Source organism: Rhinolophus ferrumequinum, chromosome 27, assembly GCF_004115265.2.
Source record: "Rhinolophus ferrumequinum isolate MPI-CBG mRhiFer1 chromosome 27, mRhiFer1_v1.p, whole genome shotgun sequence".
In the NCBI taxonomy this organism is placed as follows: Eukaryota; Metazoa; Chordata; class Mammalia; order Chiroptera; family Rhinolophidae; genus Rhinolophus; species Rhinolophus ferrumequinum.
Window position 1 is genome coordinate 22,501,862 of NC_046310.1, and position 10,008 is coordinate 22,511,869.

Here is a 10,008-nt window from a genome sequence, read left to right on the forward strand (position 1 = left end):
TGTGTTCCTACTCTTCCCTAGTTCCTACTCTCCCAACGCACTGAATGCCATGGCGCTCAAAGGTTTATGTTTTCATTTGTGTTGGCTTTGACACAGACCAAAAACAGGCCCCGAGGTCCCGTAAGGGATTTGGCCAAAATAATTGTCATTTGAAAATATTTCCAAGGGGATCTTATTAAATACTTTCCTTAGCTCATGAAGTATATCCAACTTTGAGCATTATAAGTTTCTGTTGAATCTCCCAAGACAGTCTTCTAAAATGCATTCTAATGATGATGAGTAAGTTGACCTGTTAGAAGGAGTTGTTATCTATAAGCCATTTATATATTGGAGAAGAATACCTTCTGAAAGTGATAACTGATTTTAAAACAGTTGCTCTTGAGGCACTTTTTCACTAATTAAATAGTGTGGCCACATGGCGTTTGTTTTCCGATCTCTAAACCGGTGATGGTAGGAGACCGCAGGTGCAGTTTATATGAGGTAGTATCGTGTCATTCGGGAACAATTCTACAAAGAAGAAGCCAGCACCAGACTCCTGTTCTACGCATGGAAATTATTTTCTGATCCACTAGGGAACCATCTAGTAACACCAAATCTTGCCATCATTTTAAAGTGCAAACTCTATAAAATATCAGCAACCACCATAGGGACCCTAAGTGGTGTTTACCCCATAAATATTATTCATGGTCAGGGAATAGATAAAAAAAATACATACACATATATGTGTGTCTCTATACATATATATAAATAAATACAAAAAATGTGTAATGTTTTAAGTCTTAAAGAGCTGACAGGCTAATGAACTCTCAAACGAGAGGGGTAAATAAGCAGGGCAGGAGCTTTCACCTTGAGGGCATTTGTCAGTCCTGAAATATGACACTGTCCTTGGAAGCTCCTGAGAGAGGACTAGAAACAGCCCCAGGGACCAAGCGCGCTGGGGTGTCCCCAGGAGGCCCTTCTCCAAAAGCTGGTCCCTGAAGGGCGACACCCAGACAGTGAGGATGAGTCTCAGTCAGCGGGGACCAGCTCCTGATGGAATGCCCTGGGTTGGAATTCCCTGGGTGGTCCAGGATCCTGGAGACTGGACTTTGGGTAAGGTGTCCTCAGATGGGGGTGGTTTGGGTCATCCTGGAGAAATAAGGAAGATACTCGAATTCTATTCCACAAGTAGGGTACTACGTACAAGTGATTTTTTAAATGTAGTAACAAATACACAAAACAAGGCATACACATTTACAGATAAAATGAACATGTGAAAAAGTTGGTTATAACAAGAAAAATACAAATTAAAACAGACTTGATTACCATTTAAAACTTGGGAGAATTTCAAAGATTTAGAATCAGAGGTGAATCACAAACTCAAATGCTGCAGAGCTCAAGCAGAGAAGGAAGGGGCTCAGGCCTCTGGGGCAGGGAATTCCTGGGTCCCAGGTACCCTGAAGCCTGGTCGGAAAGGGTTCTGAGCACGTCGCCATGGCCCTGTGGCTCCCGGCCCTGTGGGGGGTCGCAGTCAGAGGAGAGCCAACCGGGGCAGAGACCCAGGACTCTCACCCCTGTAAAAGCCCATCTGGAGGCTGTGCTTGTGTTCAGTCAGAGGTCACGTGCCCTAGATAAGCGCAGCAGCTGCTCCACCACTCAAGCAGTTGTTCTGAGGAAGAACAGGAGCTGCTATTGTCTCGTCATTTGATTCTTTAAGTGTAAAATGTGTATTTTTATGTGAATAAAGCAAGGGACTAGATAGCTTAAAATAGATGAGCTGCAGCTAATGTATCAACACAGATATGTTTCAAAAACAACAGTGAACAAACAGGCAAAATGCAGAAGATTCTAAAAATAATACCACATAAATAAAGTTTATCAACATGGAAAACAATACAGTATGTCGTTTATAGTTACAGTACTGTAGGAGAACATATGTTCTACATACATGGGAAACAAAAATACAAAATACAAGATAGTAGTAACTTCTGACAAGGGAGTGGAAATAGAACAGTGTAATGTTTAATGTAATGTTTAATGTTTTCTTTATTTTAAAAGTAGACTAATCATATAAAATGTTAGGTTAGTTTAACTGAGTAGTTTTTTTATTACTCTTATTATTTCTACTTTTCTATATTCTTCAAAGTAGAAGTACTGAAATAGTTAATAAACAGCAAGCCTAATGAAAAGAGGAGTGAAATCCTGTGTGGACATCTGGCATCTGTGAGCCAGTGTGGACCTTGGAACATGAGTTTGCCAGCTTTGATTTAGAAAACCAATCTGTAACTATGGACCAGTCATGGTGATATCAGTATGCGTCACCATTGGTGACATCATGAATTGGTGTGACGCCAAGAACTAGAAAATTATCAATATTCACTGATCCACTAGTAGATTTCTGGAAATGTATTCTAAAAGAAAAAAATCAATGGAGAAATAAAAATTTTATACATGAAGGATTTAATTACGGCATTTATAATTTTTTAAAAATTTGAAACAACTCTAAATGTCTATCAATAAAGGATGCTCAAGTAAATTATGGTATACTGACTGTATAGAATATTATAACACTGTTAAAAAATTTTAAGACAATGTCAAAAATAGAAAATGCTTATGGGAGAATGTAGAAAATAGAAAATTATCTGTATGGCAGTCGTTACAACTATAAAAATACATGTGTATTTAGACAAAGACTGGACAAGAACAGACAAAAATGAAAAGCATATTAGTTGATGAAATTATGGGCAATTAAAATTTTTTTAATGTTTAGTTTTACTCTTTAGAAAAGGTTGCACTGAATTAGATTGAAAAATGAAATGTTTGAGTCACTTCAGTTGTTTTTATTTTGGAGGTAAATACTAGCCTACCTTTTGTCATTGTTTTTACCTTATACTTTACTGAAATGTTTAATTTCAGTCTTCAGAGATAGAAATGGAGTCTCAGCTACATCTCTATGGGCACACGGAGGAGATCACCAGCTTGTTTGTCTGCAAACCGTACAGTATAATGATAAGTGTGAGCAGAGATGGAACCTGCATCATATGGGACTTAAACAGGTACCGAGAAAGATCGCCAACTCCAACACAGCTATTTTTAATGTTTCAGTTTTTACTGTATGAAACAGCTACACTAAAATAATATATTTACATGACAATCATTTTAGGCATGAAATACAAACTTTACTTTTGTAATCTGATTAGAATCAAAAGACCCATTAGGAATACCTTATGAATAATAGGCACACATACTGAGGAAAAGAATTACACAAATAAGAGACTATAATTATATTTAATGATCATACGCAAATTCATGTCTTTGGTCTTTCAGGCTATGCTACGTACAAAGTCTGGCAGGACACAAAAGCCCTGTCACTGCCGTCTCTGCCAGTGAGACAACAGGTGACATCGCCACTGTGTGTGACTCAGGTGAGCTAGCCCCGGAACCAAAGCACAGGGCCGTTGTGCTAACAGTGTGTTCAGCCAGCTGGTTACATCATGGTGAAACTGTTGGTTCCATCTCTCAGCTCCCTTCCAGATCAAAATACTTTGTTACTAGCATGTATGGTACCTGTTAAAATACAATAATGTCCAAGATCGGTCGATTTAGGCATCAGTTTATGTAAAAGTTAGTGTTGTCATAATTTAACTCTTTCTGATATATGTACAATTGCATTTGAGCACATGTAAGTCAACCAAATTATTGTTATATAATTATATGAATTTTCTTGGTTTTTGTTTTTCTATCCTTTTTTCTTTTGCTTTTTAACTGTCTACCTTCCTCCTGAAATGAAAAGCATCAGCAGGTGATCAGCTTTGAAAATATATATATGTCTTCCAGTTCCTGAGAGAGAACGTACTACAGAATAACAAATGGAGATATAATTTGCCTTAAAACTTACATGACAAAGATGTATCTCCTTATCAGAGGTCTTGTTTTTGGTTTTTGTTTTTTCATGTATACATATTAAAAAACTTAATGCATTCAGCAGGAAAGAGCAGTTGGAAAATTTGTGAATTTTCTGTTTGCGTTTCTATTCTTCAGAGTCTTAAAATTGAAGGGATCCTTTGAAACACTGTGTGTGCTCAGTACAGAATGTCTTTGACACATCTGTAGTGGGGGGTCCTCTATCCTGTTTGCATTTTTTATATTGTGTAAGGTGTTTTTTTTTTCTGACACCAAATTTGTGGTGTCTTTGCAGATGCCAAACAGTTCTTTAGTTCTGAGACACCAAGTGGGTGTCCAACAATGCAATTCAGTTCTGACACCAACTACTTGAAGTTAGCAAATTTGGGAGTTCACAAGACCCTCCCACCAGGTTCAGTAATTCTCTAGGACTCACAGCACTCAGTAGAACACTCTTCTTACTACTATAGTTTATTGTAAAGGATAGAAATGAAGAGGCACATAGAGGAAGATCCAGACGGTTTGTCCGTGAGTCAGAGGGCGCCACCCTCCTGCACCTGTTTGCCAAGTCAGAAACTCGTCACCCTGTTGCGTGCGGGGTTTCTGAGGTTTCACTGGGTAGACGTGGTTGATTAAATCACTGGCCCCTGGGGATGGAGCTCAATCTCAGCCCCTCTCCCCTCCTGAGAGGTGGGAGGTGCTGTTTGTCTGTCTAACAATGTGGTTGGTTTTCTGGGGACCAGCCCCAATCCTGAAGCTTCTAGGGCCGGTAAATTACGAGGGTTCTAGGAGCTCCGAGACCTGGGACAAAGATGCATATTTATTTTTTTATTATACCACAGACATTTCTTGGAGTTTTACTGTTGTTTTTACAAAATGTTCATTCATTCTGCTATTCAAGAAAAGTAGTGTCTTTACTCGTGCTTGAAAATTTCAGGTGTGAAGTATTTCCCAGTCTTGGCCTCCGTCATAAAATGTCACGAACACATTTGTATTTCCTCGTCAGCATCGCTAGGGGAAAGGTCTTAAACACTTGACTTTGGTAGTACGAGTGAGGGCAGACGATTGATGACTTTGCTCATTGTTCTTCCTTGACTTGCACATTAGCAGCTTTTAGTATCAAGAGGGAATCGGGGGGATAATATAATGATTGTTTATACAGAGTTCTCTTTCTTGTTCTGGCAACGTTTTGGAAGTTAGGACTGATCCTGAGGGAGCTGAATTTTATAAAGTTAATTACTTTCCTGCTGCCAGTAGTGATTTATATCTGTGGCTGTTACATCAGCTAGTCATACGGGAGCAAGAAGCAAAATTACTTTTGCTGCAATTACCAGCTCACCAGTAGGCACGCAGGTGGCCCCAGGCAGTGCCGTATAATAATGGCTCGGAGTCATGAAGAACATTAGGTACAGAGAGAACATAAAAATAATGGTTTTTTAAAGAGGCCAAATTTATGGTTAGTGACCAAGACTAGAATTCATGCTCCTGTTCTTACAGTCCGGGAAGGAAAGAAAGTGACCAGATTTAGTCTACCAAAAATCTTGACCCTTTGGTGAGTACCATCCAAATAACTTTAAAATCAAAATTTAAATTATTATATTGTTAGTGTATATTGTAGAAACACTTATCAGCATGAGAATATTTCTGCAAAGAAGGACACAGCATCAGGTGCCTCCAATCCACCCGCCCGTTTACAGAGGATGATGAGCAATGATTCCCTCCTCTACCCCCTGGAAAAACACAAAATGTTTGGTTACTTAGGATCTTTGAAAAGAAAACAATTAGTTCAGTAAAACATTGATTTATAGATTCAATCCCATTCTGAAGAATCAGGTTTCCTTTTTTTTAAAGAATTAGTTTTTAACTCAGCTAACTTTTACGGTAATTTTTTTTCTTCATAAGTCATATGAATGTGACTTCTAGATGATTTCAGAGAATATTTTCTTCTCTTTTTGGAGATTGTTTAGCGTTCTAGATACTTTCAGATTTGGTAGTTCATATGCTGAAATACTAAGATTCATGATTAATTTACCTTGTTGCTCTCTGTTGCAGATTAATTTTTTATTTTCTTCACTGGTCATTATCTCTAGATAAATATGCAAAGTTCCGTGTGACTTACAGTGCAGTAATTTCCTTTGTACAGTCTTCAGTCAGGAGTTGCCTACACACTTCACCACTGAAATGAGCTTGGCCCTCTGGGACCCAGGGTACAGGGCTCTGAGATGCCCACAGTCTGTGACCTGCGGGTGGTTTTGGCATTTCAGCTGGTGGAGGCAGTGACCTCAGACTCTGGACAGTGAACGGAGACCTCGTGGGACATGTCCACTGCAGAGAGATCATCTGTTCTGTTGCTTTCTCTAACCAGCCAGAGGGAGTGTCCATCAACGTGATTGCTGGGGGACTAGAAAATGGAATTGTGAGGTGAGACGAGTTCAGATTCTCTTGGTTTATGTTTGTTCATAAGGACACAGCAATTTCAAAACTAAGTTTTCACTATCTAGGTATATCGATATTTAATATTTAGACATTTAAAATCACCTTCAGATATAGGTTCTTCAGTTATTCCTGTTTTATTTCTAAATAATATAGACAGCTTTAGTGCAGTTTTGCAATTTTATATTGTTTGTTAACTATAAAAGTTTAACAATATGAAAATATACAAAGTTAGGTTTTCTTACTCTCACACACACCCCCTTGCAAACTTCCCCAAAATAACTACTGTGAATCATTTATTGTGTTTCCTTCCAGATGATTTTAACAAATAAACAAATATGTATGTTTTCTTCATGAAGGAAATTTCAGGTTGCATAATTAGATGACTTTTTTTCCCTTTAGGTTATGGAGTACATGGGACCTAAAGCCAGTGCGAGAAATCACATTTCCTAAATCAGATAAGCCTATTGTCAGGTAAGCTGCTCTCCCATTCTTCATAATATACTTGGTGACTGCATTTTTGTTAGAGATCTGAAAGCAGACCTAAAGAAATATGTGATGAGAGTCATTATCGGCAGCCGACACTTATCCAGCGCCAGGCTGTGCAGGACTCAGTGGCAAAAGGAGGCACAGTCCTGGTCTCTCTGGAGCTTAAAATCGGAGTCAGGAGCTGACTCTAACAGACGGACATGCTGGGAAACTGCCCAGAGAGGGCCTCTTGAATGAGAGAAGGGATGCTTTTTCCCTTCCTTATTGAAAATACCAGGGGTGATTGATAGCTGCAGGAATGTGCTTGCAAGACTGATAAACAACCAGTTACCTTCCGCTCCATTAACAACTTTGACTTTCAAAACTCAATTGGACGTAAGTGATTCAAATTCTACTCTGTCAAAATAAATTTATTTTCAGTGTACGAGATTTAAAGTTCAATGAACCTAAATTAATAGTTTATTGCTCCATTTTTACCCCTTCATCTTTCAGGGAAATAAAATATCTCCATAAATCATCAACATTTATTTCTATAAAGAGAAAATGTAGTACTGTTACATTTTTTTTTAAGTTTCCTGTACCCAAGTATTTGTTGTTTAAGTGATAAAGCATAAACAAGAAGGAACAAGAAAATATGCAAAGAAGGAACGGCATGCACTGACCTCTGGGATTCAGATTTTATTCTGTATCATGAGCTTCACCAAACTATGTGAGATTTACAGTCAAAACCAATGAGCTGTAGGCAGTCATTTTGTTTGTCTCTCTGCTCCAGTAAAAATATTGTAACTTCTTTAATTTCTATATGACCACCAATATGGTAATGCAGTTTTAAGAGAGATAATGAACAAACGGACTTTTTTTTTTTTTTTACAGCCTTACGTTTTCCTCTGATGGCCACCATCTGTACACAGCGAACAGTGAAGGGACTGTGATTGCGTGGTGTCGGAAGGACCAACAGCGTTTGAAACAGCCCATGTTCTACTCCTTCCTGAGCAGCTATGCGGCTGGATGAAGGCGAGAACTGTGCGTTCTCCAAGCACTTTGACTCCAAACTAGACTTGTTGACTTCACCAGTTTTAGGTTGAACATGAAGAAACAGGTGACCAAACAAACCATCCAAATAATTATAAAATCTGTTCATCTGCACAAAACTCTGCAGCCTCACAAGCCCTACGAGGAAGGTTTTGTTCTAAGTGAGGTTTGTGTCTGCATGCACTAACCAACAAGACTGAAGTCTTACACAGGGAGTTGCGATCATATTCTTAAAGTTTTTCTTTCTACAAGGGCATTCTAAAGTAAAAGTTAGGGTCTCTCTTTTTTCTATTATTCCAAAAGAGCCAGTTGAATTTAAATTCGTTAGCTAATTGTTTATATAAAATACTCTAAAAAAAATTATATTTAAAAAGCTTAATACTGAGATAACACACACACACACACACACACACACACACACACACACACACCCAAAAAAAGGAAAGAAAAGGATAAAGAATTCTGAACTTAGTAATTGCTTTCTTTGAGAAGTAAATTGTTCAGTCAATGCATCTGCACCAAGCATTTTATGGGATATCTGAATACTAAACACAAACTACTGCTGAGTCTCAATGCTGAAAGGTACTTTCTGCCAGTTGCCTTCTTAGCTCAAAGTAGAAGCAGAATTTGACAGCCACCAACAAGAACACGGTATCTTTGATTTCAGACACATTCTATTCCTTCATAAAAATCCCATTTAAAATCCATAACACTAGATATTGACTATCCTTAGTTGAGTCACTAAGATTTAAACACAATGATAATTCTTTTAACATCTGCCATTCACAGAGCATTGAAAAGTTAACAGTTTCCAGTAGAAAACTTCCACTATGCAAAGAGTTTGCACAGATATTAATAATCCAGGCCAGGTGAGTCATTTAATCTACTGTGCAGGAAGTTTTCTTCCCCAATACAGAATGACAAAAGAAAAGATGACAGCTTACTTTGTTTTAAACACTAGGTGGAATAATTCCTTTAGGAAACAGTTACCACTGTATTTCTACTAACCTGAGAATTCGAGGAACAATAGAAAAATCTCAGTGTACGCCATAGCAGACTTACCCATGTGAAAACAGAATTCCTAAAACTCTTGGGACAGTCTATCTCTACCATGGTATTACAGCTATTAATATATTTTCACTTGGGGTGCTGCTTTATTGGCTTTGAAAACACTGTAAAATAAGCTCAGTAATATGTTACCATGGGATAAAAATATGTATTTCTGCCTGAGAATAACTTGTGAGTTTGTTACAGAAATTTGACTCATATGGTGTTTACAGAACTCCTTTTGTAACTTCCAGACTTTCTAAAACATTCTGCTTAAAAACTGTGTGAAATACAGTTCCCAAGTCTCTGCCATCAAGATCAATACAGGAGGCAGCGCGTGGCTGCGTGCGCTTGTGACCTGAAACCGCTTCCAGCGTCAGAATGCCGCAGAGGCTGCAGTCAGGTCATGTTCGCACGGACCAGGCGTGAGCTCCGAGGTCCAGATAGGTGCAGAGAGAAGAGTATTCCTATTCACGTTGAAGTGATTTGCTTTGTTTAAAAAAAAAAAAAAATTGCAGCTTTGGTCTAGCTTTCATTTTTCTACTGAGAACTTTAAATTTGTCCCCTATTAGAATAGGGCTGCTACTCAGTCTTTTTTTTTAAGGCTGATTTGCATCATTTACCTAACGAGGAAATATGCAAAATGACTGGTCTTGTTAAGAGTGCAATATTATATTTTTATGTAAAAATAAAAATTAATTTGGGGGGGATTATTTATTCAGCATGAAACTTAATGTGTATGTTCGAAACACTCCATGATGTGCACGTTCCGGCAAACATTTCTGTAAATTACCACTCGCTCTGTTTTCGTTGTAAACACTGCCACTTCAAATGGGGAATAAATTTCATAAAAACAGAATTAAAGGCCTGTTCTTTATGCCATTTAAATATTGTGACCAGATCGCATATTGGTGGCTTTTTTTTTTTTGTAACCCACATAGGTTCTCTCTTTAGCTCCCCTATAAATTTACATCACTAGAAAAGGATAAGTTTCATTTCTTAATTGTGGTCTTTATGAGAACTTTTATATTTCCAACTTTACTACCCTTAAATAGAGTTTAGTCAGCGCTGAGGTCAAACCACTCTTTTTAAAGAACAGAACACCATCCCCCAGATCTGTATGGA

At 38.0% G+C, this 10,008-nt stretch overlaps 1 protein-coding gene across 3 annotated transcripts in view; it reads left to right on the forward strand.

Annotated features, from left to right (window-relative positions):
• Positions 1 to 9,732, forward strand: part of LYST (lysosomal trafficking regulator) — a 170,705-nt gene extending 160,973 nt beyond the window's left edge. For all 3 annotated transcript variants that reach the window (XM_033099812.1, XM_033099811.1, XM_033099813.1), the window contains 5 exons: positions 2,896 to 3,035; positions 3,307 to 3,404; positions 6,147 to 6,303; positions 6,718 to 6,789; positions 7,678 to 9,732. In XM_033099812.1, coding sequence (XP_032955703.1) covers positions 2,896 to 3,035; positions 3,307 to 3,404; positions 6,147 to 6,303; positions 6,718 to 6,789; positions 7,678 to 7,816 — 606 coding nt within the window. In that variant the 3' untranslated portion in view covers positions 7,817 to 9,732. The remainder of the gene's footprint in view (positions 1 to 2,895; positions 3,036 to 3,306; positions 3,405 to 6,146; positions 6,304 to 6,717; positions 6,790 to 7,677) is intronic.
• Positions 9,733 to 10,008: the final 276 nt, after the last annotated feature.